This window comes from Danio rerio, chromosome 16 (assembly GCF_052040795.2).
Source record: "Danio rerio strain M-AB ecotype USA chromosome 16, GRCz13ab, whole genome shotgun sequence".
NCBI classification, from domain to species: Eukaryota; Metazoa; Chordata; class Actinopteri; order Cypriniformes; family Danionidae; genus Danio; species Danio rerio.
This window is the reverse complement of record NC_141036.1, coordinates 35,626,929-35,644,645: the sequence shown is the minus strand read 5'-3', so window position 1 is coordinate 35,644,645 and position 17,717 is coordinate 35,626,929. Positions and strand designations below refer to the sequence as shown.

General features: G+C 34.4%; 2 protein-coding genes across 9 annotated transcripts in view; one reads left to right on the top strand and one right to left on the bottom strand.

Moving 5' to 3' along the window:
- LOC147833379 (uncharacterized) overlaps positions 1-17,717 on the top strand; it is a 61,111-nt gene that overhangs the window by 11,493 nt on the left and 31,901 nt on the right. Inside the window, exon 4 of one of the 8 annotated variants that reach the window (XR_015511553.1) lies at positions 266-1,441. The exons of 3 other annotated variants lie outside the window; for them this stretch is intronic. Coding sequence is in view for 1 of the 5 variants with exons in the window: in XM_087287230.1 (XP_087143356.1) it covers positions 4,007-4,054 (48 nt within the window). In the remaining 4 variants the exon portion in view is untranslated. Of the gene's footprint in view, positions 1-265; positions 2,511-4,006; positions 4,055-13,968; positions 17,086-17,717 lie in introns of those variants that run through there. 4 more of the 8 variants (XM_087287230.1, XM_087287228.1, XM_087287229.1 and 1 more) reach the window with 4 other exon arrangements.
- On the bottom strand, positions 8,349-14,589 carry LOC147840329 (basic helix-loop-helix transcription factor scleraxis). Its single transcript, XM_087287234.1, has 2 exons — positions 13,992-14,589; positions 8,349-9,396 (listed from the first exon to the last, which is right to left on the bottom strand). Exons 1-2 carry the CDS (start codon positions 14,553-14,555, stop codon positions 9,358-9,360), a joined length of 603 nt encoding a protein of 200 aa, XP_087143360.1. The 5' UTR covers positions 14,556-14,589; the 3' UTR covers positions 8,349-9,357.

Here is a 17,717-nt window from a genome sequence, read left to right as displayed (position 1 = left end):
ATTTTCACAGTTCCGCAGGCACCCTCGCATTTCCACTCTCCCAGGGGCAGAGAGAGAGTGAGCAAGACCGCAATGTTATACTTTGTTTTTATTAAAGCGTTTGATTGACAGCAAAGGAAGATTTTTCCAGTATTAAACTCTAGGCCCAATTGAACGGGACAAAGCACCGAGCCTTGACTTTCGAGCTACTGGGACAGGGTTTTACCACCTTTTCTCTCGCTCCATCTTTCTCTCCCTCAATCTCTTCCCTTTCTTTTTTTTTCAGTTTTGAAGCCAATGGCTCTGTGGTGAGCCACAGGGAGCTGACAGATTGGCCCTTAGGATCTCAAGGCTTCTTTTACAATCAAAACTTGTTAACTCGCATTTCTGAGTCGAGGATTTGGATGGGATGAAGCGGGGCGGGCGGTGGAGAAGGAGAAAGGGGCTTTAGGATGCATCAAAGCCATGGTCTTGAGAACACATGTTTGGGCATAAAAGTGCGTGTATGGATTAGGAGTGCTGTAAAACCAAGTAGAACTTACTCTCTGAAGGCCAGTCAAATGAGGAGAGAAGAGCAGCTGCACAGTCCAACTCCTTCCGTCCTCAATGACCTTCAGCATCACTGTCCTCTTTCTCACTGTGATAATAGGGGTCAGAGGTCAACACTGAGGTGTGTGCTAAAACTCGAGAGAGTTACACTGGAATCCAAGATTAGAGTTCAGCTCTCGGATACTTCACGTTATGGTTATTTCTATCTTGTCTTCTTCATTCTATCTAACTAACAGCAACTTATAATTAATAATAATGATAAATCTGTTAAGACTTTGTTTGAAATTTGAAACTGTGTTCTGTGCAAAAGAAAAATCAAATAACATTTACATTTAATTACATTTAATTACATTTAAAGGGCACCTATGTTGAAAATTGTCTTTTGGAATCAGTTTGGACAGGACTGTGTGTAGGTTTAGTGTGTCCACAGTCATATTGATGTGATATAAAGACAATAAGTCTCTTTTTAAAAAATATTTTAATATTAAAATAGGATCCGATTTCCCAGTGATGGGTTGCGTCTGGAAGGGCATCTGCTGCGTAAAACATATCCTGGATAAGTTGGTGGTTCATTCCACTGTGGCGACCCCAGTTTAATAAAGGGACTAAGTCGAAAAAAAAGATCTAATGAATAGAATCCAAATCCCTTCCTTTCTGAGGCCCACTCAATGTGACATAGGAGTGCGGTTTCCCACCGAATTGATTGACAGCCATGTATTAACATGTCTTCGTAGTAGCGCGTATAATCGTATCAACAAGACTGGACTTGCACAAATCAACTGGGATTAAAAGATCTGTTCAGCTTGCTGTGATCATCAATCATCATCAAATATGACCAAGAATAAGTTTTACTAGTTTAAAACGGTTTTTAAAACAATGCATGTTTGTAATAAATTTCAGCAATTTTACCGTCTTTACTTTATCACCAGCTTCGTGTCAGTCCGCTTTGTGTGTGTGCATGTGTTTGTAAAGACATTGTGTGTGACTCATCGTTGTAACTCCACAACAAATGCATCAGATAATCATTGAGAAAGTGCTTACTTTAGTATTCTCACAAACGTTACATGCGATCTGATTCCTTCATGTCTTCCATTGTGCTGTTTATTTGACGCAGCCGGAGAGTGAGGCACACTCTGACAGGCACGTGGGAACAGTGGGTGGGGGAGAACTAGCATTAAAGGCACAGGCAACAAAAACAGGTACATTTTGTTCAGAGCAGAAAATTCTCATATTCTGAAAGCTATAATAAATAATCTGATGGGTGTTTTAAGCTGAAACTTTTACAGACACATTCTGGTGACAAAAAAAGACTTATCTTAAATCTTGACAAAGGGGTAAAATAGGTGCCTTTTAAAAAAAGAGAAAATAATTAACTTGATAAGACTTTCTTTGAAATTTGAAATTGTGTTGAGGCAAAAAAAAGTTTATCAAAGAAATAACACTGATAAAATTATTGTCAGAGTTGTATGATTTCATTAAAAAAATATTATATCAGAAATTTTAAAAGTAGAAAACACCTGTTTCACTTGACAGAGGGTGTGTCTGAAGTTGCGGCTGACACGATCATCAAAGCAACATCAACTAATGAAATTAGTCTGTAATTGGCTACTGTCTGAGCTGGGGTATTTACATAAAGCGATCTGATTGGCTGACGCTTCCATTGGCGCTTGAAAAGTTAAGAAATTCCCAAATTCTGCAGTGAGCAATGCGGCTGAAGGGGCGCCGATGGACCCACAATTCAGTTTGTCAATGCTGGACGTCACTATTCAATTTTATTAATGCACTGTAGGTAATAGGCATGGGCTGGTATAAGATTCTGAAGGTATGATAACCTTGGATTAAAATCACGGTATTGTGATTACTGCTCTAAAATATGCTCTTTTTAAATGTCTAGGTAAAAAACAATGTTTTCCCCCTTTGAACACAATGTATTTCATTTTAAGAAACATTTCAAATATTTGGAGCAGTAAACATGTCAGTCTAAATAGTTCAAGTGAATCATTGACTTCTGCTGTCTTCATTAGTTTCAAAAACGCTGATTTCTTTACAATCTCAAATGATGGCATCTTTAAATATCTTTTCTGCTGGAGATACTGTTGTCCTAAAAAATTAAATAAAAAAATTAATAAAAAAATTACTTATTTCATAGAGAAACAGTATTGCAGGAAATTTTGGCGGTTTTAAAACCTTGACTTTTCCAAACTGTGGTATACCTTGAAATCGGTTATTGTCCCAAGCCTGGTAGTTTACATAACCCGTAACATGTTTTTTATTCACATGAAGATTAATAAATGCTGTTAAACACATTGTTCATATTAATATATAAACTAATGCTAACAAATGAGAGCTTAATGTAAGCTGTCCCCAAAATGTAAAATTTAGAGGGATTTTCAAACTAAAGATTATTTAAGAATTATTTTATGCTTTTTACTTTGCTTTTAAATTTAACACAGTGGCATTGAGACTTTATTTTGTTACTTTGAAGTAGAATTGTCAAATGCTAGGACCAATATACGTGTCCATTTTTCTCAAAACATGGAAACAGTTTTAATGCTACTTCAGCCCTCATTTAAAAAAGGCATGACAGATGTAATCTTGCCACATTAGCTCTACTTTGTGTGTGTGTGTGTGTGTGTGTGTGTGTGTGTGTGTGTGTGTATAACCCAGCATTAAGAAAGAGCAAATTAGCAGGCCCTTTTCAATAATAGCTCAATATTAGCTTTTCCAGCAGGAAATAATTACTTTAAAACAGGTATAAGTGGACAGGATCATGTTTTCGGACTGCAGAAACGTTGACACAGAGGGAGCTGGCAGAAACTCAAGTCACAGAAAAGGATTTTTTTCTGCCACAGGTGTGTGTGTGTGTGTGTGTGTGTGTGTGTGTGTGTGTGTGTTGCTGGAATGGGCCAGCCAGGCTTTTCGGACACCTGCCCTTCCATCGTTGCTTTACTGCTTCCCGTACTGTGGTATTCACAAGGCTCCCTGCTGGATCTGTGAAAGCTTTAGCAGAAGCCTGAGATATGAGGAGATACCGAACCCTCTGACAGAAAACAAACATCTAATTAAAAAAAAAAGACATCAGAACTGAAGAAAATAACATCTTTAGGCACTTCAGATCCATTTGAAATCTAATAACTCTAATAAATACCGAACAGACAGAATGTTTTGACTGACATATTGAGAAGTTTCACAGGATTTAACTGGATTTTTTATTTGGACCGCATAAAACACTGTGAATCCAAAGCCATTCGCAAAGGAATGAGTTGAGGATTTCATACCCTTCTTTTCTGTGCAGGTGCGGCTGGTTAGCATATTTCGGGCATGTATTATTCCACTTTGAGATTTTTCAAGGATTTGTACTGTGCTTAGAATGAAGTCATTCAGATCAGTTTTAGGTCACAGAACTTTGGTTAAGTTTTGCTGGAGTTCATCATCAAGTGGAAAATTTCTAATACTTTTCTGGTATTTTTAATTACAGATCTGACTTTTTTTTTTTTTTTATCAACACCCACCATCCAGCACACAGGTCAGTGTTCTGTAGTACTTGTTCAATACGTTTAAAAGTCACTTTTATCTAAAGTAATGCATTTCATTCAGGGTACTAATTTTTGTTCATTTTTCAGTTTCATGCTCTGTCTTGGAATTTTAGATTTATTTATTTATTTATTTATTTATTTATTTATTTATTTTGTTTATTTTATTTAATTATTTTTTATTTTTCCATTTGTCAGTTAGTTTGTTTGTTTGTTTTTTGTTTGTTTATTTGTTTGCCCATTTCAGTTTCCCTTTAATTGTTTGGCTTGTTTTTTATCTGTTGAATTTTTTTCAGTTACAATTTTTTCTGGAATCCATTTTTATAGTTTTGTGCATTTTAGTAATCACAAATCCAAATCATATTTATTAAATTCTGAAACATTAATTTAACAATTTGTTAAGAGATAAAACAAAAACAAAAACACAGGACATATGGTGTTACATCCTACAATATATATATATATATATATATATATATATATATATATATATATATATATATATATATATGTATACATATATATATATATATATATATATATATATATATATGTATATATATATATATATATATATATATGTATATATATATATATATATATATATATATATATATATATATATATATATATATATATATATATGTATATATATATATATATATATATATATATATATATATATATATATATATATATATATATAAATATATATATATATTGCTATTTCTTTACATGGAAACAGCATTATGGAGGCTTGAAAATGCACATTTTTTTAAAAAAAGTTTATTAAATCTTCATGTAATCTACAAAAAATGCAGTTAAGTGAAACCTGTCAAACCATATGCTTATGCATTAAAGGGATAGTTCATCCAAAAATGAAATTTACTCACTCTTTTACGCTATTTTTATTTTGATGGTTTTGATAAGTTCTTTTTAAAATCATTTTTGCTGTTTATTTACATGGCAACAGTACTATGGATATTTTTTTTTAGTTATGAAGTGGTTTCTAAACCAGTGGCTCTAAAGTTTGTGCCATTCAGCTCTCGATCCCTTAACTTGAGTTAAACTGAATGAATATTGGACTGATTTTCATGCAAAAATTATATTAGTGGACCAGTTGTGTTGGCATGGTGACTGGCCTCTACAGTGGCGTCTCCAGCCACAGGGGATGATGAAGCGCTGTTGATGTTGGATAACAGAAGCAGATGGAGAGGGAAGGACTGAGGTAAATGATCTGAGAGCACTAGACCGGTTTCAGTTCACAGACTTTCTATTGAGCGAAATATGGCTGAGCTGAAAACAGGGATCCAATGAGTGTGGGAGACTTTACTGAGAGTTTATGGGGGCGAGACCAAGAACAATGCCTATGACGGTCTTAGGATAGTGTTTTTCAGCATTACAGAAAATATGTCATTTTAACTTGGGTTTAGATAAGATCCCTTATTATCATTTTTATGTTTAGTACACATTGTATGATACACTTCAGTTTTATTGTCTGATGCTTTAAATGGCCAAACTCTCTAAAGAGTGATACATTCTGATTGGCCGTTGTTCAATCAGCTGAAAAAAGGTTCTAAATATGATTTTAAAAATATAGTGTTTTTAGTGCTGTTATTGTTATGGCTGTGATGTTGACTGAAATTCTTCTGTCTTTAGGATTTTTAGAACTACACTCACTGAACACTTTAATAGGACTTCTGTCCGACTGCTTGTAAACACAAATGTCTAATCAGTCAATCACATGGCATGTAGACATGGTCAATACCTTGTAGGGTAAGAATTTTGTATCAACAACATAAAAGGATGGATCCATCCTGCCTTGTATCAACGGTTCAGGCTGGTGGTGGTAGTTTAATAGTGTGAGGATATTTTCTTGGCACACTTTATGCCCATTAGCACCAATTAAGCAATGTGTCAGCGCAACAGCAGTATTGCCACAGTATTTTTGCTGACCATGTTTATCCCTTTATCATCTCAGACAGTTTTTTTTTTTAACATGACAATGAGTTCACTTTACTCAAATGGCCTCCAGTCACCAGATCTCAATCCAATAGAGCACCTTTGTGGGATGTGGTGGAACAGGAGATTGGTTTTATAACTTGTTAGGTAGAACTTGCAGCACATTTGAACTCTCTTGGCCACCGTAGTTAAAGGTTCAAACCAAGGTAATGCTGATGACCAAGGGCAGGCATATATATATATATGTGTGTGTGTGTGTGTGTGTGTGTGTGTGTGTGTGTGTGTGTGTGTGTGTGTGTGTGTGTGTGTGTGTGTGTGTATCTACAGGTAAAATAGAGGACAGTGTCTGAGATCTACCTGCAGATCTCATCTAGACAGAACTTTACTACTGCCTCATTTCCTTTTTCATCTCTCAGTCTAACTCAGAGATGCTGAAGTAGATTCTACAACCCTGGTTTATACACTGTAAAAGATTATATGATCAATTAGTCCTGACAGAATTTTTTTAGGTCATTGTAACTTATTAAGCTAGATTAATCATGTTCTAACTTAATTTGATAAGTTACACAAGCTGAAGCTGTTTTAAGTCAGTTTAACTTAATATAAGTTCAATGGACTCATAAGGTTAATTTGATAGCGTGAACATTTCAGGCAACCAGGTTTTTTTAGTAACACTTTAGTTCAGGTCACATTTCATGCCTTTAACTACTGGCTTATTACCTGCCTATTATTAAGATATTAACTGTTCATTAGTAGTTATAAAGTATGATGTAATTCTACATGCCTAATCTTACCCAAAATCTAAACCCAGCTACTACTTTACTAACTATTAATAAACGGTTAATTAGTACTTTATTAAGCTAGTAGTGTTAGTTAATGGTTGGTTAATATTGTGAATTGTGACCTAAACTGAAGTGTTACAGATTTGTTTACAGTGGAGAAACTTTGGTTTAAACAATGTTTTTATTTTTTTTATTTGGCATAAATAAATAAGAACAACAATAATTAGCCTATGTTACAGTATAAAAAACAAAAACAAACTTTGAGACAGGGATGTTTGCAAACATCATTCTGAAATCTGAAAAGAAAAGCTTTGCTGTTTCTCACATCAATATATAGCTATGGGAAAAAAAATCAGGAGACCAGACTTGAAAATTCTAAGATTGTTTGAATTTACAATTGATAGCTATGTGTTTAATTAAAACATTATTTATGTTTTTTTTTCTTTATTGTATAATGCTGATATTTCTTCCAAACCGAAAATATCTAATAAATTAGAGCATTATTCTGAATAATACGATGTTTCTTCATGTTTATATTCATTTTCAGACAGCACAATTTTCTGGGAAAAGATGGCAACATTTGGATTTGAAATTCAGTAGACTGTTAACAGTCTTTTATAAAAAAAAAAAAAAAAACAAAAAAAAAAACTAATTTGAATATTTTACTTAAACCCATCTATAATAAATGCAGCGGATCCAGAGAAACTGAGAATTTTCAAGTGGCCTCTCTTGTTATATTTTTTCCTATAGCTATGGGTGCGTTTCCCATAACCATCGTTAGCCAACTAAGGTCGCAAGTTCCGTCGTTACAACCAGTTTGTTGATTTGCCATTTCCCAAATCCGTCGCTCCAACGAACACTCGCAAACTGTGTCGCAAACTTGAGGACTCGCAACTACAGCTCTGGAGCTGTAGTTAGAAACATAGTTCCTGGCTGTGTTCTATTCCCACTTATCTCCCCTATGCCCTATTCATTTAGAACATTCTAACATTTAAAGTAGAAATTATTAAAAATAAAAAAGCATTAAAGTCATTACTCTTAGGTGTAATTTGCTTTTAAACTATTTTTACAGTTCAGTTTTAGCGATCTTTATGTTTACAATTGTGCTCCCTTCTCAGTGCACTTTGAAAGCATTGATGTCATTTTGAACACAGCCTCATAATAAAAGCTATAGGTAACCTACTATTTAAAAGCAGAATTTATGTTACGTCTCCAAAGCTTGTAAAAACAAAAAAACAAACGTTTATTCTTTTAATTTAAAGTTATTTATTATACATTATTTATTAAACATCTGTATGGGCCTGCTGGCTAGAACTTTCTGCAGAGGTTTGAATGTGTCAAATTGTAAAAGGAGATTAAAAAAAAGTAAATAAATAAATAAACAATATCCTACTTAATAATAGTAATCATAATTATTATTATTATTATAATCATCATCATCATTAATATTATTATTAAAGTATGATTTTTTAAATTTCTAATAAATAATAAATATTACATTTTATTTTTGAATAAATAGCCTCATTATTTATTTATTTTATTTATATGATTTATATGATATTAGAATACGTATTAGCTTTTGTAATTGATATGATTTAGAATAGAATATTTAATGTTCAACTTCTCAATAATATTAGTAAAGCAAACATAGGCCCCTATATGTTTAAGTTAATATGAAAAGCGAGTTTACTTTTTTTTACCAAATCTAGTATTGGATTTTATCTTAAATGCGTGTTTGTGTAAAACAATATAATTTGCACAAAGAAATTATTGGTTTTTCTCTGAAGAAGTAGTTACTCCACCCAGTTTAGAGCGTCATTATGGGCGTTTTACGTTATAACGTTACGTTTTAACATGGTTCAAATGATGGATCTGCGACAGAGAAACTTTGGGTTTTGGGAAACACTCGTCACTACATAGATCTCTTCCCAATTGATGCATTGTACTATGATAGTTCAGCCGCAAGTTACGTGGTTGTTTGGGAAACGCACCCCTGATAAAGTTCAGTGTAGGTCATAAACATAGATTCAATACAGATCATACAATGAAAAAGAAAAGCCATTGGAACAACTTAAACAAATATACTTTAACTTGTTACACCTAAACAATTGATTACACTGAAATTGTAATAAATCAAGTTAAAACAACAAGTAACAAGCTGCAGTAATTTTGGTCAAGTTTAAATTTTTTCAGTGTTGACAAAAACAAAAAGGGCAGCAAGATTGTCATTTCATTTGTGTCTTTTTCTTTTACAAATAATTCTCATAATATTAATCAAGTTTTTTGACCCTTTTCATTTTTGTAAAACGGTAATTAACCTCTATGTAAAACGAAACACTAATGAGGTTATGGTAAAATTCACACAGATTTTGGCTTCTAAATATGGAAATGCATAAAGGCAGTGTAGCTGTCCATTACAATGCCATTCACAGAGGAAGTTATGCAGTGGATAAGCAGTGTTGCATTCCGTTCAACAGCTTATTTACAGAAAATTTACACTAAATGTGCAGTTCGTTCAGTTCATCTTCTTCAGACAGATGTGCTGCTCTTCATTAGCTTCTTAGCACAGTTTTCCTTTCTCTGTCTTTGTTCTGAAAGAAAAGAAAACAAAGTGGTCACGGAATGACTAGTTTGTAGGTTAAAGGGTCTTTATACATCTTGTACGTCCATTCGTTTTACAGACACATAAAAACAATTATCTCGTTAGGTTTTTAAACACATTAGGACACTGATGAGCAGTTGCACTCTGACCGTCATTACCCGCTGGTCAGATTTATTCAGACGTCTGGACCTTAATCAGGACCATCTAAATGATAGATCTGGTTTAGGGAATCTGATCACCTCAGAGTGTTGGGGGTCTGACTGTAACGTCATCTTTGAACACAGGTCACACATCCACCTGGTACATATTAGGCAGTATTGGTGCTGTGTGTGTGGTGCCACTTTATTTCTAAAATACAAAAAGGTAGATCTGTTTATTAACAATTTTGGGTTTTCCATTTATTTACAATTGTGAATTGCTTTATAGTAGCTTGCTCTGTCTCTATTGACTTTTGATGTTGAAAATTGAACTCTATATACTCTCTTAATAAAATGACTTTTATTGACATTTTTGTAGTTTGAAATAATATAATGTATAATAAATCATACATGGGGAAATAAGTCTGTAGATGAATAGAAAACGTACTGGAAGTTTACTGGAAGTCCTTTGAATTGTAAAATATTAAAAGTGTTCTTAAAAGTCACTTTTTTAAAGCTTTTTCAGGTTGTTGAAGAAAGATCAAGGTTCCATAATGCAATTCAAAAGCATAAATAAAATAAAAATTATAAAATAATAACATGAATCACAAAATACGGAAAACTAACAATTTATGGAACTTTTTTTTTTTTTTACAGTGTAGACAAAATAAATAACTGACTTTATATTTTCATATAGAATTACATTTACTGCCCATCTGATATTGCATAAAGGCAATGAGTAAACTGAGCATTTAGCCAGAATTCAGCAAGAAGACATCAGAGATTTATTGGTAAAACTGAAAAAAAAAAAAAAAGATTTATTTTAAACTAAAATACAAAGACAACATGTTTACAGGCAATGTTTCAGATCAGAAAGGATTGTAATGTGTATGTCTGTGTGTGTGCGTGCTTGCGTGTGTGTACAGTTGAGGTCAGAATTATTAGCCCCCCTGATTTTTTCCTAAATTTCTGTTCAACGGAGAGAAGATTTGATTTTCTAAACATAATAGTTTTAAAAACTCATCTCTAATAATTGATGTATTTGATCTTTGTCATGATGACAATAAATAATATTTTACTAGATATTTTTTGAGATGCTTCTATACAGCTTAAAGTGACATTAAAAGGCTTAACTAGGTTAATTAGGTTAACTAGGCAGGTAAAGGGAATTAGGCAAGTTATTGTATAACGATGGTTTGTTCGGTAGACTATGAGGAGCTAATGATTTTGACCTTAAAATGTTTTTTTTTTTTTAATGTAAAGCTGCTTTCATTCTAGCCGAAATAATACAAATAAGACTTTCTCCAGAAGAGAAAATATTATCAGACATACTGTGAAAATTTCTTTGCTCTGTTTAACATCATTTGGCAAATATTTGAAAAAGAAAAAAAAAAAATCAAAGGAGGCCAATAATTCTGACTTCAACTGTATATATATATATATATATATATATATATATATATATATATATATATATATATATATATATATTTTTTTTTTATATTTTTCATTTCTTTTATGACCAAACACCTGCTTTGATTGTGCTCCTTTTTGTATTAAGATGTATCACTGCCACCTATTATGGGATACTTATGTTTTGCATAGTGCTGTATTTTATGTGATTGCGGAGATTAATATGTATTAGAAACAATGACTTACAGCTGTTTTTGATTATTTAGTAAATTATTATATATTGTTTTTCACGTGAGTTGCATTCTACACCTTTTTTTGCAATATGCTATTGGCCATTGTAAGATATCTTGTGGTCACAATTTATTTTAAGGGGTAGTTTGCCCCAATATGAAAAATCTGTCATCGTTTACTTATGAAAAACTGTACAAAAGCATGCACATCCCTCTTAACTGGGTGCTCAGCCAAAAAACGCAAAAGGTGCAAATTAGATATTCATCAAATCCGGCAACACCAAAGCTCCAAAAATACAAATTTATCAAATTAAAAAGGCTGACACCAAGTGTGTAACGTTTCGAGCCACACGGCTCTTCATCAGACACAGCCACGCTCGTCATCATTTACTTAACCATTACTCTTTTTCCATACCAATTTTTTTCCTGATGAACTCAAAAGAAGATATTTTAAATAATGCATAAAACCTGTAACCATTGACATATTAAGAAAACAAATACAGTGCAAAATCTGTGGTTATGGGTTTCTGACATGTTTCAAGATTTTGTTCAACAGAACAAAAACTGGTGTGGGACAAGAAAAAGGTGACAAAATGACAGCAAAATAAAAATTTTTTTTGGGTGAACTATCCCTTATAGGTAAAGTTCTCATAACAAACCATTAATTATGAACTCATAATTTGCTGCTTTATTAATTGGTTTTGAGGTAGAAGTTAGATTTAGGTATTGGGTAGGACATGAGAGATGTAGAATAAGATTATGCAGAATATGCACTTCATAAGTCCTAATAAACAGCCAACATCTTGATAATAAGCCACTAGATAATATAGTCACAATTGGTTCTTAAAGCAAAGAACTACCAAAAAATGAACCTAATATTTAACTCATAACCCCACATAAAAAATAAGTGGTTTCAGCTGATAAAACAAAGACTTTTAAATGTTTGCTGTTAAAAACTGACAAATTTTAAGTTTGAGATCATCAGCTCATTAATTGTTAGCAGCCGATGAAATTTAGATTAATAAATAAATCATTCTCCATAGCCCATCAAACGTGCCTATATTATTCCAGTAATAGCATATGAAATACTAGATGAAAGGATGAATCTGGAGTGTTTTCATTAAACTGTGGTGTTTAAAGGGTCTGTTCAGGATTAGTCGTCGTAATGATGATGAGGGTGTTGAAGGCTTTGGTGAAACTCAGGACACACGTGAACTGCGCAGGAAGACATTCGGGTTGTCAGGGGGAAAGACCAGATGTTTCTAGTGTGCTGCACAAACACAGCAGACACATAGCTGCCTGTGCACATTTTGTATACCTCTGTATGAGAGTTTTTGTCTAGAGCCAAATGAGTCGTTTGTTTTCATCACAGAGGGTCATGTAAACACTTTTGTTCCGAATGCGGTAGATGCTAATTAATGTGGTTGAAGTCAGACCAAGCATATTAAGATTTTCGCCAGGATTCAGTGCCAAAATGATCCATATTGATGATCTGATGACATCAAGAAATTATGCAAATGAAAGCTCAAAAAGTTCTGCATACATATCTGCTCATCTGTCATTTGCACACTTAAAACACTTCATTGTATCAGGAACTATAACAATAGGATAAATGGCACTTTCATTTTTAACATCATTCCTATTTTTTCAAACAAATAATAAAGGTGATATTTTCAATTCAATTCATCTTCTATAGCGCTTTTACAATGTAGATTGTCAAAGCCGGTTTACATAGAAGTTCTAGAAAAGTCCAGATTTCAGAGTTAAAGATGGAAGAATGCTTCTTAAATTCAATAAAAGTCAAAGAGGTCTAGTTAGGAATGTGCAATATGACAATATATATTGGATCTACCATTTAAATAGCATACTTTATTTTGTGGTGTTGCAAAATACATTGTTTATGGTTATACTTTCTCATCATTTGGAGGCAATCTTGGACGCAGATTGAAATATGAAAAACTGTTTGGTGAGAAAGTTGTATACCTATAAAAGTTACATTTTTATATTTTTTAAAGTTGAGGCATGTAGTCATTCATTCAGTATTTTCTTTTCAGCTTAGTCCCTTTATTAATCAGGGGTCGCCACAGTGGAATGAACCGCCAACTTATACAGCATATGTTTTACACAGGAGATGCCCTTCCAGCTGCAAACCCAACACTGGGAAACACCCATACATTCTTGCATTCACACAAATACACTACAGCCAATTTAACTTATTAATTTCACCTTTAGCGCATGTCTTTGGACTGTGGGGAAACCGGAGCACCCAGAGGGAACCCGCACCAACACAGGGAGAACATGCAAACTCCACACAGAAATGCCAACTGGCCCAGCCAGAGCTCGAACCAGCAACCTTCTTGCTATGAGGCGATTGTGCTACCCACTGTGCCATTGTGACGCCCAGCCATGTAGTCATTCATTTTTAAAAAGTTTTCATTATTAATAATTTATAATTTCATTATTATTTGTAATTGGATTTCTACACCACTGGCTTTACTTTAAAAAAAGCTGAAATATGTTTCAAAGTTTCTGAAGAGTCATAAACTCAAACAGGTTTGCTATAGTAAGAAAAGATGGCAAAATTGTCATTTTGGGTAAAAAAAAAATTTCTGATAATATTCTGTAATTTGGCATCACTAATGATGTGCTGACCTTTAACCTTTGATCTTTCAATTAAATGTAAATAATTTACTATTTATTTAACACCATGCATTCCAAAATTTGACAAATTTATGAATGTGGTTCAGATCTGACCTCTAATAACATGATATGTTTTGACAGCTATGTTCCATTAAGCCACTCACCAGTCGTCTCTGGTTACTGAGGCAGAAGGTGCAGATCTGTCTGGGCTGTGAGTTTTCAGAGTCCGGGCTGGGTGTTGAGTTCTTGGAGACGTTGTGGTGGTGATGAAACAAGGAGCCAGAGCTCCTGAGGCAGGGCTGACCGTCTCCACACTCCTCTCCAACCAGCAGGACATTCCCCAAATGCGAGATGTAGCTAGAGGCCAAACGCAGGGTCTCGATCTTGGAGAGCTTCCTGTCAGCCGGTTCTGTAGGTATCAGCGTCCTCAGAGCAGTGAACGCTGTGTTCACACTGTTCGTTCGTTCTCGCTCTCTGGCGTTAGCAGTGTTTCGCTGTCGTACCTCAGTGATCGGAGTACAGAGTTCAGTGGGAATTGCTAACGGCCGGCAGCTGTACCTCTTCTTGCGTACACCCAACTTAAAGGAATCATAGCCATGGCTGGACGTTCTGAAAGACTTGTCCTCAGATCCAGAACCCTCGCTGCCGTTGTCATCATCTTCAGAGTGCATGTTGATCTCAGAACACAAGTAATGACCTGGGGTTGGGCGCACCATCGCAAAAGACATGCCTCAGTACTGAAGCTTAGTTTCGATTTTACACCAAAGTGTAGAATCCTTCTAGTCTAGACAAACGTGAACCGTATCCCTGTTTCTAATCACACACACAAGCATCAGCATGCACAACTTCTTTAGAATGAAGAACCAGTCCTGCTTTAGGGATCCAATCAATCCAGCGATGCTTGACTCACTCATTCATAAGAAATACTCTTTTCGCCACTGTCACTTTTTTTAGTCAAGCCTCCTCCCAGAATCTGTGTGTTTGAATGAGTTTGTGAGCTCCAGCTCCTTCAGTTCCACGTGTGATTTCGGCTGAGCGTTTCCTTATGCCTTGGATTTATAGTCAGGGGGTGTGGCTGGGGTCCCTTCGCTCTCTCTTCAACCACTGTAGATGTGAAATCCAGTGAGCAAGAGGGAGGAATGAAAGAAAACCCTCTCAGTCTTTCTCCTTCTGTCTCTTTCACTCCACATGAGGATTTTGTTTTTTAAAAATTGACCCTGAAATGGTTCCACTGAAGATTAATCTATGTGATAGATTGGTTAGGTTTTTTTTCGGTGTATTAAATTTCTTTCTCACTGAGGTTTCAATTCAATCCATTAACTCTACGTCTTTTTTTTTTTAGGTCCTCTCACTCTTTGTCAAAAGCATGAATCGCCTTGGCCAGATGCTCATGAATCAATCTGGTTGTGTGGACGTTAGCCCAGGTCGTTTTTGCCTTTGGCACCACAGTCACAGGAGGCCTAACAAATGATTGCACAGTAATATCTCAGAATTATGCAACATTCATAATATAAATTCTTCATCATTCATAAAATGGTTCTTGCGCATGGAGAATGTCCACTAGCAGCTCTAGTGCTGATTAATCAGGAAGTGCCCTGGGCTGAGGCGGGTTTTCACTGTAAGCAGACATGATGAGGCTCATAATGGCTGAGTGGAGGTGATTGGTGGATTGGTTGTTTGAAAAGCTTTATGTCAATCATGGGCACACTGACATTTTCACTTGGCATTCTTGTCAAACGGTGCCAAATATTTTGAGACATTACAGGATGTTAATGCACTTACATTTACCATTCTGGCCTTTTCAATTATACATTCTGAGGTGTGCTTGAAAGATGATTACAGCTCTGGAAAAATTTACAAGACCACAGATATTATTGGTTCTCTTGATAGGTTCATTCATTCATTTTTCTTCAGCTTAGTCTCTATTTCAGAGGTTGCCACTGCGGAGTGAACCACCAACTATTCCGGCATATGCTTTACAAAGCAGATGCTCTTTCAGCCGCAACCCAGTATACACACTCATTCACACACACACCAGCGAATTTAGTTAATCCAATTTACAATTCATACACTTCATGTAACATCATCATCAGCTGCCAAAGTTATACCGCCATCTAGTCCAGCCGGAATACACACCAGCGACCTTCTTGTTCTACAATCTAGTAATAAACTGCTACTAATAATACATGGTAACAGATTGGTTCATTCAAAAATGAGAATTCTGTTATTCGTTTATGTCCTTCACTCACACCTCACTCAACTGCCATTCTTGTTCATAGTTTAGTCACATTCCGTTTAGACTACTGTAATTCCCTTCTGTTTGGCCTCCCTAATAAAACCCTTCTTAAATTACAATTGGTACACAACGCTGCAGCTCGTATTATCACACCCATTCTACAACAGCTTCATTGGCCTGCCATCTTTTACAGAATTAATTATAAATTCTCATCTTGATAGCCATCCACAATCTTGCTCCTCCATACCTTACTAGTCTTGTTCATATCACCACACCATTTCAAACACTCAGGTCATCTTCTTCCATTCACCTCACTGTTTCCTCTGTCCGCCTTGACAACACAGAGAGTAGAGCCTTCAGCCACTCTGCTCCTCAGCTTTGGAATTCACATCCTCCTGGTCTCCATGATTTAAACTCTTTTTTACAATTTAAATCTAAACTCGAAACACTTCTGTTGAGAACAACCTACTCTCTTGAACTCAGCTGCACTTTTAAAACTGCATTGTATTTTATTGACTTTTATATTGTGTTTGTATTTGAACTGACTGTTCTTGCTGTCTTGTAATTCATTTATTTATTTATTGGTCTTCCAGAGACCTTTGTTCATTATTGGAACACAAATTAAGATATTTTGGATTACATTTGAGAGCACTCTCATCCTTCACAGCAATGGTCCAGAGACATACAAAGTTCAGAAAAAAAAACAAAAAACAGTAACACTTTTTTTTGATGGTCCATTTAAGTATTAGTAGACTGTCTGTTTAATATATGTTGATACTGCTACTTCATCAGAAATATAACTGACTATAAGAAACTTTGCAAGTACATGTCAGCTTACACTAACCCTAACCCCAGCCTAACAGTCTACTTATAATCTAATGAGAAATACTTGCAATGTAATTTCAATTCAACAAATGGACTATCAAAATAAAGTGTGAACCAAATAATTGTCAAAATCTTCCATGTGACTTCAGTTGTTCAACTGTAATTAATCCAAGCTACAAGTACACATTTGTACACACAAAAAAACATAAAAAAACTAACTTTAACTCTGACTTTAACGAGACTAAGCTGAAGGAAAATGAATGAATGAATTTGCCTATAAAAAAATCTGTCTTTCTGAAAAAAAACAACAACACTAAAGTTGGCTATAGAAAATGATTGCCACCAACTTAATTAGTATTTTTTAAAATATAAACAGTAAAATCACAAAAAACATGTACAATAAAGTTTTTTAAACTGAGACAAGATTTAAATTTAAGTTAATTCATAAAATCTGTTGCAAATGTGGGTTTAGATACATGGTTTGCATTAGCTAAAGGAAAAGGAATAATGTAAAAAAATTGGTAGGATGAAAAATTATTTGCATGATAAATATGCAAAGAAAAGTGCTCGAAAACAATGTCCAATTTGAGCAATATTTCAAATAAAGAAACCCGTTTCAGTTCAAGCATTTTGACTAGACAAAGAAGGGGACAATTGGGGAAAAATACTTATTTTTTTAAGAGTAGATTTCATGGATTGCACAATGTAGTATTGAATGTAAATGTCTGTAAAAACAAATTAAGTTTTTGCCTTTCTAAAGGATAATTCTGAACTGCTTAATCAAAATAATATTAATTTATTAATTAAAGTTTCACTTCTGTAACCAATG